At 37.4% G+C, this 19,314-nt stretch overlaps 1 protein-coding gene across 1 annotated transcript in view; it reads right to left on the bottom strand.

Annotated features, from left to right (window-relative positions):
- LOC137047560 (voltage-dependent T-type calcium channel subunit alpha-1H-like) overlaps nucleotides 1-19,314 on the bottom strand; it is a 46,148-nt gene that overhangs the window by 15,422 nt on the left and 11,412 nt on the right. Inside the window, exons 3-7 of the mRNA XM_067425327.1 lie at nucleotides 18,777-19,154; nucleotides 15,735-15,835; nucleotides 15,541-15,559; nucleotides 15,380-15,448; nucleotides 15,117-15,298 (exon numbers count right to left, since the gene is read on the bottom strand). Of these exons, the coding sequence (XP_067281428.1) occupies nucleotides 15,117-15,298; nucleotides 15,380-15,448; nucleotides 15,541-15,559; nucleotides 15,735-15,835; nucleotides 18,777-19,154 (749 nt within the window). The remainder of the gene's footprint in view (nucleotides 1-15,116; nucleotides 15,299-15,379; nucleotides 15,449-15,540; nucleotides 15,560-15,734; nucleotides 15,836-18,776; nucleotides 19,155-19,314) is intronic.

Here is a 19,314-nt window from a genome sequence, read left to right as displayed (position 1 = left end):
ACAATAAATTAATCAAATCTAACACACATAACTAATGAAGAGACATTTCATTAAACAAGCCCAACGATTTTTATAAATGGTTTCAGCAAAGCTAAACAAAATTAACTTACTATGTTTTTCATTAAATTAACACTGGAAGATGTTGGAAAACCTATCATTGAACTAATTCCACTGACCATCTCTATACATATAAATTACACATTATATTCAATTTTCTGGTGAGCTGCTCATTACACTTGCGTCTGATGACCGCTTACACAGGGACAGTTGACAGCAAACACTCGTGAAGAACGCAATCTGTTAACAGAATATACAAGAGATAAGGTCAGGTGCATGTTCATTCAACTTTTTATTCACGTTTAGTGACATTACATATTAACTTACTTACCTCCAAACAGAAGGACTTTTTCCGGTGCTTTTCGGGATCGCGTAACGTTTGGCCATTTTATTCCAAAACAGTTTATCGTCACCATCAAGGTCAGGCAGCGATGTGACGTAATTGAACTGGTCCGAAGAATGAGCAATGTACTTTCCGCTCTCAGTGTTTTATTAAATAATTAATGTAACGCAACATTGTGCTTCACCTGCAAGGCTGCAAACCTCCCGCGAGTGAGCGTCATACAGACGAGTACCGTCAGCAGCTCTGCGTCTGATTGGCTGCAGGCATTGAGCAACACAATCTGATTGGTCACAGATCAATGAAGAGACATTTGAATTCCGATAAGAAACAACTATTTAACTCATATTTTCTTGCATTGTTTTTTAAGTGTGCTGTTGGATTCTTCTTTGCCAGTGTAAACTTATTAAACATATTTACACTTAAATCACAACTAAAGTAGGGAATAGCATACACTGCATATATTTAAAAATGGGCTTTTAGTCCATATAATAATTTATTTATATAATAATAATTTATTATCACTTATTTATTAATGCTTAAGCTTGAACAGTTAAAGGGGGGGGGGGGCTGTTTCATGCATACTGATCTTTTTACACTGTTAAAGACTTGGAATCCCATACTAAACATAGACAAAGTTTCAAAAGTTAAGGTGGACGTTTGATGGGAGTATTTCTTTGTCAAAAATACTACTTCCGGTTAGTCATAAGGTTCGGCAATTTTTTTTCAATCATGAGTCCACTTGACGTTAAAGTTTCGGAATTTCCTTGTATGGGCCGTACGGACAATTCTACCGGAAGAGCGTGAGAGAGAGAGAGGGAGAGAGCGAAAGTAACAGGCTACGCCCATCAAAGCGCTGGCTCGTAGGCTGCGCTGCACAGGTGATGTGACTTCAAGAAATTAACAATGTCACCAAAAAAGTGCGTTTTTGGTTGCCAGACCAAGACAGTCCTGTACAGATTGCCAAAAACCCCGCGTCAAGGCAACAGTGGATGTAATTTGCTTTTCCGGATCAGCAACTGAGTTGCGCAAAGGTTTATGTCTGTTCACTGCATTTCGGTGCCGACTGTTTCATAAACAAGGCCCAGCTCGACGCCGGATTTTCCGATCGCCTAATGCTGAAGGATGGAGCAGTCCCAACGATAAAGGTCCCAACGTTAGAACCGCAGACGGCGAGTAAGACTGCTTCAAATGTCTGTGTTATTGCCAATGCCCATCAAGTAGCCCAAACATGATCACGTATAGTTAATTGGTCAATGGAGCATGCGATGTGTAGTGCGTGTACATTTGTTTAGCTGGCCACTATATGTGTAACTTTATGTTTGTGTATTGTAAAAGCACTCCAAACAACAATACACAAAGAGTGGGGAAATATGTTGAACTAAATAAGCACGCTTCTTCATTCAAATGCACTACTATTCCATGTCTTTCTATGTAAACACTGCCTGCCGTGCAAAACCAGTCCGCTTACTTGTCTACACAAACCACGCGTAAACACACACACACACGTGCACAACTGCACTTCCCACATGTACACCTTCAAAGACAAAAATACGACGATATAATTCAAGTATAAATATGTAAATAACACAAGCCGCTAAGCATATTATATAGTTAGTGTATAACTTGTACCACATACAGACGTCCTGCTCTAGTCGTTTTTGCTGCTGCTCCTGTTCAACTGCAGCCTCTGGGTCTGATTCCGGATCATAGATGTATGGCTGTATCTGATTAAAAGCCATATTTTTATTTTGAATAACGTTTTTTCCCGCTGTTAGGGATGACACAGCTTTACGACGCACTCAACACAATAACAGCGGCGCGCACACGTCATTATTTAGCTCCGCTCACACGACACGCCCCCACCCGCTCGGCTTTTTCCGGAAAGACTCGGAACAGCGCATCTTTCTTATATAATTATAAAAAAAATAAAGACTTTTCGGAGATATGCAGGATGCAATGCTACTCTATAGGTACTCAAGATTGACATGACACTGACTGAAACTGAGTGTTTCACCCCCCCTTTAAGCATGAATAAATAACCTTAAACAGTATTTATAACTTTTTATACAGCTTAATGATATTAATTATGTATTTTTAAAATATGCTTTTAGTGCATTCTTAACAATAACAATTTTGAGCATAAGTTTAAAATAGGCTATATAAAATATATATTTTAAAGTAATGTTCAAATAAGTACACTTTACAAAAGTACACTGAACTTTCATTTAAAGTATATTTTTCTAAAATATATTTTTTAGAAAATATACTAAAATACAATTATTTTAAAGTGTGTTAAAAGTTGTATTGTGAAATATGATGCTAATATATTTTTTATATATTTAGAAATGGTACATTTTGTATATTTCTAATATACTATCGGAAAAGAGAATATATTTGAAATACAATAAAGTATACTTTTTTTTCACTAGGGAGGTACACTCCATCCTGTGTGCATTTTTCGCATCCATGATAGCCTGCGTGACAAACCATTGACGAGAGCTGTAAAGATAACCTCACTCCTTCAAATTCAAATTGTTTAGGTGATTTTCATATTTAAAAGCACTGAAATTATCTAGGATGCCATGGTTTTTTGCATCATCTGCAAGATGAATAAGGGAGTGTGCATTGTACGATAGGAATCGTGGACCATACAGTTGACCGAAGTGAGTGACAAAGAGAACCAGTATGTCATTGGCATAATCACAGTAATCTTCAATCAAACTGTTGTTGGACAAAATGGAGATTTTTGTCCAAAATGGAGAAAATGGAGACTCATGATTCCTAGGCACACGAGGTGCATGTAATCGAGGGGGAAACCGGAGATCATGTCGAGGGACGTTTCTTCAAGGGGTGACATGCCATGATGGTGATCAGAATCTGTCTTGTTTCTAAAGCTCTCATGGCATGTCATTTCTTGGAAATGTCATTGTGTTTTCCAGGTACACTCCATCCTGTGTGCATTTTTCGCATCCATGATAGCCTGCGTGACCTTTAACCTTTTTTAGGAATGCACGAGCAGGTGCGTCGCAAACCATTGACGAGAGCTGTAAAGATAACCTCACTCCTTCAAATTCAAACCCTTTTTCTAATTCATTTACTTCAGTGATGAAGTCATCAAGGTATTCACTTAGTGAAGTAGGTTTACATGTGCCACAAAATAACCCTATCGTCACTGGCTCCTCTTGTCTGATGTTTTGCAGTGTTCCTACAATGGGCCAGAACTGTGTTGCTGAACTTTTGAATAGAGGCAAACCGTCGATGTTGACCTGAAGCTCCAAGGTGTGAATTTTGCTCAGAATGTCGACGTTTTGATGTAGCACCTCTGTAATTGAATTCAGCACTCCAAAATGGTAATACTGGCCACCAGCCTTCTCTTGTGTTTCAGGGTTTAAACGCACAGTTCCTAGCAATGTCCTTGAGTCTTTTGGCAGATTTAAACTTTGTTGACGTAGTATGTTAAGTAATGAATTCAATGCCACATGAGTGATTTTGTGTTCAGTAGCCCAGGTTGCCAAATCGTCTTCTAGGGAAGTTTGATCGGTTTCAGATCCTGACTCTGTGTCTGATTCACTGTCATAAAGGTCACTTGCCATATTGATAGCTTCAGTCTCGGCAATATGAGAGACACAGTCCATAAATGTGTCTTCATCAATTTGAGTTTGACAAGTGTTACTCCAGTCGCTGTGCATGCAACCCAACTCATTCCCCCAAGTTGTTGCTTCCATTGTCTGCAGTTGTTGATCTACCTTTTCCTTTGCGTTTCTTCTCAGTGTCCAGTAGGATGGTTCATTGCAAGCCATAGTATTAAGACCTTAACACAAACAAACCCTTTTTTTCTTCTTCTTTTTCCATCACGGCCCTAAGATATTACCAAGATAATTAACACAATTGATGTACATACCTTCAGTTTACTGTGGATGGATGGTTGTAGATATAGCTTTCTGTAGTCAAATTAAACAAATTACTAAGTTAATAAATGCAGAACTTTGAATAATTAAATTGTTTTAATGAAATTGTCTTGTGTACTTCATGATTATATAAATATTGAGATCTATATCTATGATTTAAATCAAAGATTGAATATGAAAATATTCTGTAGCATGATGAAATGAGAACTAAACCTATATTTAAACTAATATTTATTCTCATGAATTACATTCTTGGCCACCAGATACAAAATCAAAGTGCCGTCTAAAGTTTGATCTGGTAAAAAGAACACAAAATATGTATGTTTTACTTTATGAAAGTTTATTTTAAAAAAATAAAAATAAATAAATAAATAAATGAAGTGTTATTTATTCCGATGATGAAGAGTTAAAATTCTATTTATTCCTGGGAAAGTTTTAATGTCACATGATTCTTTGGAAATCAGGCTAAAAAATTTTGTTTTTGGTTTTTAAATCAAAGCCACTTGAGCCTTTTTTCCAAAGAATCATATAACATTATAATAGCATTTTAAAATATATTCAAATAGAAAAGGACTTTGGATATAGAATTTTTTGTTTTCCGTCTCGCGAGAAGCGAAATCGGATTCTCTGTTTGTAGGGCACGCGATTGGCTGTTCGCTGGTGATGTCACACCTCAATGTGCGCGCGCTCCAGTTGAAGCTGGAAACGGACCCTGCGTCCCAATTCGCACACTATCCATCCTAAATAGTATTCGAAAATAGAATTAGTATTTCCCAAATTGTAGTATGTTGAAAAGAGTATTCCAAAGATTCCCGGATGGTTTACTATTTCCGGTCCGAATTCACAGTATGGATCGATGGGCACTCTAACGGCTGATATTGCCCACAACCCATTGCGAGTTGGACGAGGATTTGATTAGAACTACAAACGCGGATAAAAAGCTTTAATAAACTACAAACATGACGGATGTGCGAGTTCGACGGTTAAGTAGAGAAGTTTAGATAAAGGGGTTTGAGTGATCAACTATCAATATTTAACCTGACAAAAATATATTTATTCAGTGTTGTCCACATTATATTTCACCTGCAGCAGCATTGTGAACTTTTGTAATGACACGTTTGGCCGTTAACTTTTAAATGCATCATTATATTTAAACTGCAAACACAGGAGGAGAGTCTCTGCATTAAAGATCTACAAATGGCAGATCAACGAGCGGCTACATTTCTCTCCGATACGGTAGGAGATTAAACTGAATGTGGAGGATTTGAACTGTGACGAATCTGACGATGATTGACAGGGCAGATAAACGGTGACGGGATGCATGTGACTAAGCGACAGAGTCCGTTAAAGATGGCGAAATAGTCCCGAAGCTTGCATACTTTTCTGCTACACATTCAAAAGTATATACTTTTTCTTCACAAAAAGAGTACATACTTTTAGGACGTAGTATAAGTAGGCGAATTGGGATGCAGCAGGAGACTGCGCTAGGTCTGTCGTCAGATTATCATCTACACGAAGGTAATCATGTTTAACAACCTTTTAACTGTGCATGTTAATTAATAGTAGGTCTTGCATATGATCATATATGTTAAGTGCTTGTGTAACTTAATCAAAAATTAGAATTAAAAAGTTTGGGCAACACGTGATTAACGTTAGCTGTTTGCCGCAGGTGTCACACTTACAGGTGCATTCGCTTCAGTGTTAATCGCAAACTCAGTATTAGACTTGAGTTGTATTTAACGTTATGAACGTTTGAGAAACCGTAGAACTTGATCTAAACTAGGTTTGATGTATCTGGATTTGACAACTGCAACCTCTGAAACTCAGAGCTAGCTCAGCTAGCTTCATGCAACGGACCTCTGGTCTAAACCAATCACAGCAGAGCAAGGCTTCAGATTTTCACGGCCTGGCCTATGACGTCAGTCACAGCTGTTTTGCGAGTAAAGGAAAACTTTCGTTATTTTGTTTTCTTGACGTTGTTTGTTCTTGTGATTTATTTAGTATTTATTGTGTCTGTGGGCGTATAATAACTCTTATTTCGAATATAATTAAACTTCAATATCAAAAGACTGAGTAATCCATACTTACCAATAACAAGCATATGACATTTTATTTACAGCACACAATGATGTTACGGGCTGCGTGAGCGCCGCGTTCCCGATCACAAAGCTCTCCTGTCCACCGTGGCGTGAATAAATCACAATCCGAATGCACGAGTTTTAGGTTTTATCCTATAGTTTTATCACTGAGGTGGCATGCACATGTGCACTTTTATTTTGTCGGATTTCCATGAGTGAAACAGGCGAAGGGCGCATGACATACGTCACGACCAAACGATAGCGATTGGTTACGGCAGATCCAGAGTGGCTCAGGGCAGATCCAATAGTTTTAAACCTCAACAGGGTGCCGGCCTTCACGGAAATAAACCCTTGTCAATGGAGAGTGGCCAGACTCTATGTACAAATGAAATGTACGAGAGTCTGGTAAAACCAGGCTATTATAGACCATGGTATAAACTGAACTGTTACTCCAATCACAAAGCTTGTAATATTACACTTGGTATTCTAAGCAGCAGTCAAGCATGTTAAGTTAAATAGTAATTTATTATGCTCTGCAAAATATGACAAAAAATGTAAACCACACCTATAACTATAATCAGGTAAAATAGCAGTTGGCATGAAAGGAGGGGCACCTCAAATGTGGAAAAAATATATATTTATATACATTCACACACGTTTTCCCCCCTATTAGAGGTATCAAATAAGGCTGTTGTGAATGATGGGTTACAGAAAAGCGTTCCCATGCTTGATAATTTATATAACCTAAACCTAATTAAGGGCCTAACGTAGCCTTTGCTAATTATTTATAGCATTATTAAAAAGTCCATGTGCACAATGCTTATCCCGAGTGCCTTTTTGATATATTCTATTATCTTACACAAAATGCAATTTAAGTGAAGGTGCCCTCGTAATCATTAATATAGTAAGACAAATGAAAGCAGTGGACGCAAAATAAAAAAATAAGGGCATGACGTTTTTACACGTATTTGGGGGGAAAACGCAATTTCAACAGAATATGATTTTAATTCAATGCTTGCACGAGTTAAATGTAAATCTATTATGTCATGGAGTGTATGCATTGTGATATAAATAGGTATTTCACTTTTTTTTAAACTAATGATTATTTTTATTACGAGCTCTGCTCCACCGGTGACGCGCATGGTGCGCAGCACTGGATTTCGAATGTTTAAGGTTAGTCGTATAGACGTCATTTAGAGGTAGGGAAGACGACTCATTTAAAAACGAAAAACAGTCGAACTATAGAAATGGAATGCGATCTTAATCAGACGCTACGGCCTTTCACAGACGTCTCCGCGACGAACATGAGCTATCTGGGCATGTTTTACACTGAGAAACACTCACCGTCAGGCCTCAAGACTGTCATATACACGACAACATTAACCACAACGCTAACATTACTGAGAGATAAACGCCTGTGCTTTCAATGGGTTTAGTCCAGCTCATTCTGAACAACACTCATCAATCCCATCGACTCATTTATTAGATAAACCTGCAATTAAATCATAAATCATGAAGCTCACGAACCCAATCCTTTACCTTCACTCGCATTACTGAGACTTACACATCAAATCTCCTTTCAGACTCATTTCTGTAACACACTGGTGAATATTGAAGACACTACAGTAATATTAACTGTAAAGATGATGGTATAAAGCAGTAAATCAGAGCGACGCTCGCACTGCAGCAAGGAGCTCTGCCGGTCTGTCTGGCGTGCAGTGAAATGGCTTCTCTGATCGCGCGCGCTTCTAAAAGACTAGTATCGCGAGAACACAGATTAGATTTCTTAAAGGGGCCACGAACATTTTTAATACATAACAGAAGCACGGTGTATTTATAATACTTGACCACATATTATGTAACATGTGAATATTTAAAGAAAAGAACTACAATAATAAACCAAACAGTAATAATACTGAACAGATAGGACTAGGGCTGCCAAATTCAGAAAAGGAAATTAACTTTATTAATTGTTCCGCACACAGTGTGTTATTTCAGTGTGTGCAGTGAAGTGTGTGTGTGTGTGTGTGTGTGTGTGTGTGTGTGTGTGTGTAAAAGGTTCTCAGCTATAAACACATTTGATTTGTTCAACCTATTAATGCACAATTTAATCCTAAACATGATTTTAACATCATAGAAATACTTGTTACACACTACCGTTCAAAAGTTTGGGGTCAGTAAGAATTTGATTTGAAAAAGTTAATCGTTTTATTCAGCAAGAATGCAATACATTTAACAAAAGTGACAGTAAAGACATTAAAAAAGCTTTCAGTTTCAGATAAATGCTGTTTAACTTTCTATTCATCAAAGAATCCTGAAAAACACAACATGGATGTCCCATTACAGTATCACTGTGAATATCACAATCATGTGTTTGCAGTATAATGTAAAAATGCACACGCCAGATGTTCCTGCTCGTTTAAAGGTGTTTTACTCTCATAGACCTACACCTAGTGTGTGAACAAACTAAACCGGTGAACTTCCCAGATAGCAAAAATTATGCGGGCCGAAAGCGGCGCAATTAAGGCTAAAACACTCGGCCAATCCTCGGCATGAATCTAGGTCCGACTGCTCTGCGAGTACTCGGTTTAAACACGGCCCAAGCGCTCGGTTTTAATGCGGCCCGATTGCGGAACCCCGAGTGAGGTCGTAAAGCCCTCTCCCATCTAGTTCGTTTGGGCTTCTTTAAACAATAATGTACATGTCAGCTAATAGTTACATTTATGACTAGCCATACATCACGCCATAAACTTAAAATAAAACAGCACAAAGGAAGACATTTTTCATGTTCAGTGCTTTTTTTATTGGAGCACACTTCACACTGTCATCTAGTAATTTAACCAGCTTGTGATTCAGACAAAAAAAAAATGAACAAAACAAACAAAAAACAGATATTTTTAACAACAGATATTGAAATAGCACAGCATATTTCAACTCAGTAATAGCAAAAAAACATGATCAGAATGCATTTATCTGCATTTTCATTTAGCAGATATTGAGAAAAAGGATTATGATTTAATGCAAAAGCAAGTAGGCCTATGTAAGCTGGTGAATTATTCAAATTCACTTCTTGTAAAATTGTTTTCCAAAATATAAAATGATTTATTTAAAATATATATTTTTAAACTTTTGGAGAACAGAAACTATAGAGGGATTCATCAGAACTAAACAAACACTTTGTTCTAATAGACGTACAGTCTTGTTCAAAATAATAGCAGTACAATGTGACTAACCAGAATAATCAAGGTTTTTAGCATATTTTTTATTGCTACGTGGCAAACAAGTTACCAGTAGGTTCAGTAGATTGTCAGAAAACAAACAAGACCCAGCATTCATGATATGCACGCTCTTAAGGCTGTGCAATTGGGCAATTAGTTGAAAGGGGTGTGTTCAAAAAAATAGCAGTGTCTACCTTTGACTGTACAAACTCAAAACTATTTTGTACAAACATTTTTTTTTCTTCTGGGATTTAGCAATCCTGTGAATCACTAAACTAATATTTAGTTGTATGACCACAGTTTTTTAAAACTGCTTGACATCTGTGTGGCATGGAGTCAACCAACTTGTGGCACCTCTCAGCTGTTATTCCACTCCATGATTCTTTAACAACATTCCACAATTCATTCACATTTCTTGGTTTTGCTTCAGAAACAGCATTTTTGATATCACCCCACAAGTTCTCAATTGGATTAAGGTCTGGAGATTGGGCTGGCCACTCCATAACATTAATTTTGTTGGTTTGGAACCAAGACTTTGCCCGTTTACTAGTGTGTTTTGGGTCATTGTCTTGTTGAAACAACCGTTTCAAGGGCATGTCCTCTTCAGCATAGGGCAACATGACCTCTTCAAGTATTTTAACATATGCAAACTGATCCATGATCCCTGGTATGCGATAAATAGGCCCAACACCATAGTAGGAGAAACATGCCCATATCATGATGCTTGCACCTCCATGCTTCACTGTCTTCACTGTGTACTGTGGCTTGAATTCAGAGTTTGGGGGTCGTCTCACAAACTGCCTGTGGCCCTTGGACCCAAAAAGAACAATTTTACTCTCATCCTTCCACAAAATGTTCCTCCATTTCTCTTTAGGCCAGTTGATGTGTTCTTTGGCAAATTGTAACCTCTTCTGCACATGCCTTTTTTTTAACAGAGGGACTTTGCGGGGGATTCTTGAAAATAGATTAGCTTCACACAGACGTCTTCTAACTGTCACAGTACTTACAGGTAACTCCAGACTGTCTTTGATCATCCTGGAGGTGATCATTGGCTGAGCCTTTGCCATTCTGGTTATTCTTCTATCCATTTTGATGGTTGTCTTCCGTTTTCTTCCACGTCTCTCTGGTTTTGCTCTCCATTTTAAGGCATTGGAGATCATTTTAGCTGAACAGCCTATCATTTTTTGCACCTCTTTATAGGTTTTCCCCTCTCTAATCAACTTTTTAATCAAAGTACGCTGTTCTTCTGAACAATGTCTTGAACGACCCATTTTCCTCAGCTTTCAAATGCATGTTCAACAAGTGTTGGCTTCATCCTTAAATAGGGGCCACCTGATTCACACCTGTTTCTTCACAAAATTGATGACCTCAGTGATTGAAGGCCACACTGCTATTTTTTTGAACACACCCCTTTCAACTAATTCAACTAATTGCCCAATTGCACAGCCTTAAGAGCGTGCATATCATGAATGCTGGGTCTCATTTGTTTTCTGAGAATCTACTGAACCTACTGGTAACTTGTTTGCCACGTAGCAATAAAAAATATACTAAAAACCTTGATTATTCTGGTTAGTCACATTGTACTGCTATTATTTTGAACAAGACTATGTCAGACTGTTACTGTTGGGATTTTGTTGTGCCACACCACATCCAGACATTGATTAGAATGAGTTCAATATGCTTTTATGACATCTGGTGTAGACATTTCCAATTTCAGCTGTAAAGAAGGTATTATTCAGCTCAATTCAGTAGACATAACAGTTTAACCAACTAATGGATCAATGCGGCGGAGTCCCTGAGCCATATTTAGCCACTTCTGACACCATGTAGATTGTGTAAAAAACTGATACAACGCAGGATGTAGTTGCCAAACAGAACAGTCCACCGAGTGGCTGTGGTGTTTTATTCTTAAATGCAAATAAATTGTACGCCTGAAGTGTTTTTTTATTATTGTAATACTTCTGTAAAGGCTAGGGTCAGATGGCCACCGGGTGGCCTTGGTGATCGTTTGGGAGCACTTTACCTGGTATCAACTTTGACTCTCTCTCTCTCCCTCCCTGTGCAGTGTGTGGCATTTTATTTAAAACGTGACGTCAGGTGGAAGATTAAAAAAAAAATATTATCAATAAAATCTATTCAACATATAAAAACAACAAAAACTATATATAGGAAAAAATAATTTATTTTAATTGTGGAACACAGAACAATAAACAACATAACTGCAGACAAGAAAAAGTGGAACAGGTGGAAGATAAAAAACAAATCAATAAAATCTATTCAACATAAAACAACGATAACTATATACAGAAAAACATTATTAACTTTATTTGTGGAACACAAAGAACAACAAACAACAAAGAACTGCAGACAAGAAAAAGTGTAACTGGTGGAAGATAAAAAACAATAAAATCTATTCAACATAAAACAACGATAACTATGATAACTATATACAGAAAAAATTATCAAATAAGTATAACAATATAAATATATTAATCATATATAAATAATATATAATATATAAATTATATATAAATTATAAGTATAAAAAATCATAATAATCATATAATAAAATATTAATCTAATCACAAATATAAAAACAAGTGCGATACTGTTGAGATCCCTTCTGAATACTGAGTTTGTTGGCCCAGTTTGCAGCAGTTAGTTCACCTACAAATGAAAATTAGCCCATGATTATCCCTCAAGTCATTCCAAGTGTATATGACATTCTTTTTTCAAATGAATAAAATCTGAGTTATTAAAATTTATATTAAAAAAGTCCTGGCTCTTCCCAGCTTTATAATGCCAGTGCCTTGTTGGTCCATAAAAGTGCATCTAACCATCATATAACTGATCCACACAGCTCCAGGGGGTTAATAAAGGCCTTCTGAAGCGGTGCATTTGTGTAATAAAAATATCCATATTTCAATATTTATAGACTAAAATACTAGCTTTCGGTTTTCAGTGCTACACGAATCAACTTGCGCTTAAAGGACAACTCCGGTGAGAAATGACCATAGGGGTAATTAACAGATGGTTACCGAGTAGATCGTTCTCTGGGATGCGGTTTCATGAAAATCAAATGTAAAGAGTTTTATCTCTAAACACAGATTAGCTTATAATGTTTGTCTATGGGGCATGGAATAAGTGAAATTAAATCGCTAGTTAATACCACTAACACGGCTCAAAATAGCCTAACACTAACACGGCAGCATGATGAGGGTCCCTACATGCTAACCGAAGCATTGAGAACTTTGTAAGTGTACAAACAGTTTAATAAGAAGACACTTTATAAAGACAGTCCATTACGCGTTTACAGACTGCAGCCATCTTGGAAAACAGTCTCGATGTCTCGAGCCACGAACGCTGTGCTAAGTGAGCTGGTCGATAGGAATTAAGTTTGTGAAATCTAATGACATGGACTTTTTTTTTCTTTTTTTCTCTACTACATCCAGTGTTTTCTTTCGGAAACAACGGCCCATATGAGATTCAGTCACAGTTCATCACTTAGCACAGCGTTCGTCGCTCTAATCTGTGTTTAGAGATAAAACTCTTTACACTTGATTTCCATGAAACCGCATCCCAGAGAACGATCTACTCGATAACCATCTGTTAATTACCCCGAGGGTCATTTCTCACCGGAGTTGTCCTTTAAAGAGTAACCCTTCTTCACCCATGAATCCTTGACGTATGTGCACGAACAAACACAAGAGAGAAGATAGAGCTAAACAAAACTTAGTGTCAGGGGTTACTCTTTTCATAATCACACTAAAACACAATTTCTTTCAATAAAAATAGTTAGTTTAGTCTATAAAGTTCAAAATATGGACATTGTTCTTACACAAACGTGCCACTTTGCTTCAGAAAGCCTTTTTTGCTTCAGAAGGCTCTTCATTACTTCATTACGTGCTATATGCATAAACATCTGAAGCATACGCCCCAAAAGCTGTATCTCTGACAGTCCACGAATGCTAAACTGAGCTCTCTTTCAGGACTTCTTGCTCTTAAGTGGACAAATTAATACAAAATTATTTCAAAAAATAGGAAGTATCCCAGTAAACATAGTTGCTTGTCATAGTTGAAACAATTAAGTGAACATACACTTTGAGAAAAAGTAACTTTAAAAATGATTAACTAATAAAAAAGTTACCCCCCACCAGTAATTTACATTTCAATGCATGAAGACTTTCTCAGGTGAGACAAAGAAGGTCACTACCAAAGCTGTTACCCACGTCCTAGACCAAATACCCCACCAAATTAAATTAAATTAAATTACAATCACTAGGACACGTCTTAATATTTAGGAGAACTGAGTGAGGAGTTTATAAATTTGCTAACCAACTTTCAGCTTCACAGCAGTTAATTTTACATTTACAAATCAACTCATTCTTCCAGAGCACTGGCAGCACAGGTTTACATCAACACTAACATCAGGAACATTAGACAATTAAAATGTCTTTACAAAACTAGAATGACACTGTACTGCTCATAATTCACTGCATGCTTACATTACAGTACAACATTATTCCTAAGTTTCCTCTTTTGAATGGATGGTAATGGCCTAACACTGGTGTTGGTGTTCAGTTTCATCAAGTTGCTTTGATAGTGTTTGATTTTTAGCAGGAAAAATTGCATTACAATATTACTGTATACATGTTGCAAGTTGCTGTCTCATTCAGTTTTGTCCATAAGTTTAACACTTTTGAAAACAGCATGTAATGATATGCAAATTGGCCTGTATAGAACGTCTCGGTTACGTATGTAACCCTAGTTCCCTGAGGGACGCTGTGAGAACGCCTCTGCGTTAATGCGTCGTGAAGCGCGTGTAGAACCATTCCATCGGAAGATCGATCGATCGTCGGCGTGATAACGTCATCGACCGGAAACTATACTATGTGTGTGTGTGTGAGTGAAAGTGTGTGTGTGATCGGATCCATAGACATACTGCCAGGTGTTCGGGATCAATTGATTCACGGAAATTAGTGGTCTTCTTTTTAATGTGACTCCAGTATCGCTAGCAAAGCATCAAACTGAGCCACTGACACTGAAACTTTGAATCGGTCGGTCTGGATAATCCCGCTGGATAGAAACTTCTCTACGTGATCGCAGGAGTGGATGAACCCAATCTCCTCAGGACAAGCATATCATCCTCACTAGACATCACTTTGTCTTTTCACTTTGACTAGACATCACTTTGTCATTTTTTTTTCCATAACGCATTTATTAATCCCCATCGGACTCAGTGTGCAAGGTCTCTGTGCGTGACAAATTTTTCGTATCACGAATACAAAAAAACGCATGCGAAAATATTGGACTCGACATTCGGTGCAAAGACCTTTAATTGTGTCAAGCTTTAGTTGAATCAGTAAGTGAGAAGGGGCTTTTAGAGTATACACATAATGCAACCACATAACTAACCTTCAGTTTATTTCCTAACTGGAGCAATGACTGTGTATCGGATTTCATTGATTGATTGCGCCTCAGACAGGCACGTTGTGACCTTTCACTGACTCACCTCAGCGGCTGAAGAGATCTCAGCAGGCGAAGAACCCTCGGGATGCCAAAGATTTGGTGTTCACCATGAGCCAGAGAGACCAGAATGTCAATGAGCGAGACAAAGACCAGGATCCCATCCAGAACATTCCAGGTGCTCTTCAAATAACTGTCCTTCCCGGAGAAGAAGCCAAGGGCCACCACCTTTAACACAAGCCATATCACATCTGTACAATTATTTGTGGAATGAGCACTCTTTATATATAAGAAAATCAAAAATCATACCTTTACAGTCATTTCAGCAACAAAGATCACAGTGAAAATATAATTGGAGACACTGAGAAACAGTCGCTCCTGAAATGAAAAAAAAAAAACATCATTATATACTGTATCATACATCCAGTAGGCATAGATACAAATGGACTATTAAAGATAAGCAAACTTACAGATGGCTGGATAGTGGGTCTTTCCAGAGCAATGGTTATGCAGTTTAAGAAGACAAATACCAAGACTATATGATCAAACATCTTGTAAGAAATTAACCTGACACATCATCCGAGACCTAGGACAGAATTATACAAGTTACAGGCGTGAACGTGAACCTTTGTTCAGCAGATGCTAGGAGATGGCAAATACTTACTTGCTCTGAGGAGAGAACAGATAAAGGGACCAGTCCTCATGATCTTTACACCACTTAGGTTTATATGCTTCCAATGTCCTCTTGAGACGGAGGCAGAAACGCTGTAACACACGAGAGAGAGGTGTCAGCAAATTGAACAAGAACTACGGCTAATTACTACAGCTCGAAACTGTCAGGAGTTTTAAGTGTTTAAAGTAGATAAGAACCTCCTTAAAAGCATTAGGATAATGGTCTTGATCCAATATCAATAAATAGGGGTTCAAATACATGCTTGTTTAAATGTGATGAATTACCATTTAAATAACTAACTGTTAATTGTGCAAATGTGCTTTTTGCAAAATTGATTTTACGCAATTAAAATCCACTTTGTCTCAATGTCTAATTGATTTGCAGGTACTTGGCTAGAAAGATGGTTCAACTTGAAGAAATGACACCATGATGCAAGCTGTAATACAATTGTGGGAAATCATTAAAGAATATTTCTAGCACTGACACATTTATGCAGTTTTTATGGACATTTGATGCACTCCATTATGCAGTTTCGGTTCAACGCCATGCAGCACCTCTCATACAACAATTTTAAGTGTTTTTTCCCAACAACTCAGCAGTGACTTATTGATACATAACTCCAATTTCCTTCACAAGAAATAATAGAAACATGAAGACAAATGTATACCGTTGTAAAAATGCAATTTGGTTTCCTGGGATAGCCTAAAAACACACAAGACAATTATAAGAGGTATGCCTAATGTGTGCTATAAACCTGTAGATTGGGTAAACCCAGCCTGATCTACCGGCGATTTGATTTCGCCCGGCAACTCAGTCTGGAAACCTGTACATTAATTTCTACTGCTTCTGTTACACTTTTGCAGGAACCAATTACAGACTGGCTTATCCACCTGGCTACTGGCGGGTTTAACACGATGACGGATAGAGAATCGATGGGTCGTTGCCCATTGATCACGCCTCTTGTGGACTGATTGTTTAAAGAACTATCCAATCGCATACAGAGTCATTTGAATAATGCTCGTTTATCACGCCTTTTGTGGTCTAATTGGTTGAAGGACTAACCAATTGCGTACGGAGTCATTTGAATAATGCTCATTGATCGCTTCTTTTGTGCAGTAGAAAATACTAAGCAGACTCCCCAGACCAATGTTCAATCTTAAATTGAGCTTGGTCTGGTGATAGCCATACACATAAACCTGCACGTCTAACACAGAAATACAGAACTGGTCAAAGTTTGGGCACAATTGTTTCTTACCATCTTAAACTTTTTTATCTAAAGTCAAGTGTATAAAAATAAATGGGTTAAGCTAGACCAGATAGTGAATAAAAAAGGAAACAAGTGCCCAATGTTGGAGAACATTTTCTAAATGTATAGTAATGCAATATTTTACTTTTAAAAGTAAAATAGGGGTGTGATAATAGGGATAATATTTGTATTGTTATAATATTTTAATTATTATTACAATAAAAGGATCGATCACCCTAAAATTATAATTAATTTATCACTTACTCACCCTGGTGTTGTTCTAATTAAATTCTTCCTTCTTTTTCGAACCAAAAATTGAGAATTAATTTTTTTAAATGTCCCACTCGTGGTTGTCCATACAGTATAATGGCAGTGAATAGCGACCAGAATCAAGCTTTTGATAAAAGACGCAAAAGTGTCACATAATGGTTCCATGCAACACGTGCCATATATTCCAAGCCTTCTGGGGGTATACAATAGGAGTTGGTGAAAAAACAAACCACTTTTTTTTATCTTCTGTGATCGACCGCACATTCATTAGACTATTAAAGCTCCAGTTCACTTTGACATGATACTTCCTGACAAACACAGCGGATTAGAAGTACATGGGTTATATTTCATGTCACATTCTTCTTAATGTTGATTTCACATACCTTGAGAGTCTCACAAATGAGTGAGAATCATTAAATACATAACATTTCTAATTGTTTTCACCAAGCGCTATCGTATACCACCAGAACACTTGGAAAACATGGCATGTGTTGCATGGAATCATTCTGTAATTCTTGTGCATTTTTATAAAAAGGCTTGTTGCTGGTCACTATTCTCTGAAATTATATGGACGAGCATTAGTGGTCCTTTAAAAAAAAAATCCTTCTCCTTTTGTGGTCTGCAAAAGCAAGTACGCCTACGGCATTAGATAAACACCAGGGTGAGTAAATAATTACTTAATTTTTATTTTAGGGCGGACTATCCCTTTAAAATAACAGCTTTCTATTTGATTATATTTTATTGTAATTTATTTCTGTGATGGCAAATTAGATTTTTTCAGCATCTTTACTACAGTCTTTAGTGTCACATGGTTCGTCAGAAATCATTCCAAAATGATGCTCAAGAAACATTCCTTATTATTATCAATGTTGAAAACAATGGTGCAGCGTAATATTTTTGTGGTAACATTATATATTTTTGTTCAGGATTCTTTGATGAATAAAAAGTTCAAAAGAATATCTATTTCATTTTTTGTCTTAAAAAGGGGCATTAACTAATGTTAACAAATATAACATTTGATTTCCATAATGTATTAGTAAATGTTGAAATTAACATTAACTAAGATTAATAAATACTTTGTAAAAGTATTGTTCATTCTTAGTTCATGTTAACTAATGTTAAAAAATGAAACCTTATTGTAAAGTGTTCAGAATGTTTAGGTGTGTCCAGACGTTCGACCAGTTGTGTATGTTGTTTGTATGTATGTGGGCCTTTATTGTAGCTCTATTGGTTCAGCTAATTTCACAGCACATGAAAAACTCAATTTTAAGACAAGACTCTTGAGAGAACAGATATCATCACACAGACACTAATAAAGGTCACTTTCCACAAACAAAGAAAAATAATTACTGTCTTCAAACTACCACGCTGAATCAATTACAGCATGCCAATTCATCTCCTCACAAGACACAAACTCCTGGGAAGACATCTTTAAAAAAAACAAGTCATAAGCACTGCCTGACTGTAACAAACAGCACAGGACAGGTGTGATTATCCAGCGTTAAGCCGTGACTTACATCATCCATGTCCTCTTCTGCGATGGAGTCTTCTTTGCTCAGGTTGGTGGACAGGTCATTAGGTAAGTGCAGGCTTCTTCCATTGCAGTCGAGGTATTCTCCCAAAGAGCTGCAGCTGGGGGTCTGGGGCAGCTCATGGACATCTAGAGAGCTGGGATGCTGCAGTAAGCCCCCACTGATATTGGCCAGTTTATCACCCTCCAAGTCCTCATCCTTAAAACTACCCCTGCCCTCCCCGGACAGCAGAGATTCCCTGTCTCCAGACGTGTCCTTCCTTCTCAAACTCGGCGCCTGTCCTAAACTGTTCCAGCTGGATCTACGGCTGCCCGAGTTACTGCCTGAGCCACGGGAGTGGCACGGAGATCTTCTTGGGCTAGTCTGAGATAGTAAAAGAATATGTTATCCTTGTAAGATGTTACATTATAGTGCCCATGTTACACATACTGCTTGTTACAACAATTAAGTACTACTGCCTTTCAACAGTACTGGGGCAACAAAATAAGTGTTCCCATATTTTGACCCTGTTTTGAATATATGG

This window comes from Pseudorasbora parva, chromosome 2 (genome assembly GCF_024679245.1).
Source record: "Pseudorasbora parva isolate DD20220531a chromosome 2, ASM2467924v1, whole genome shotgun sequence".
Classification (NCBI taxonomy): Eukaryota; Metazoa; Chordata; class Actinopteri; order Cypriniformes; family Gobionidae; genus Pseudorasbora; species Pseudorasbora parva.
This window is presented reverse-complemented; position numbering and strand designations above follow the sequence as displayed.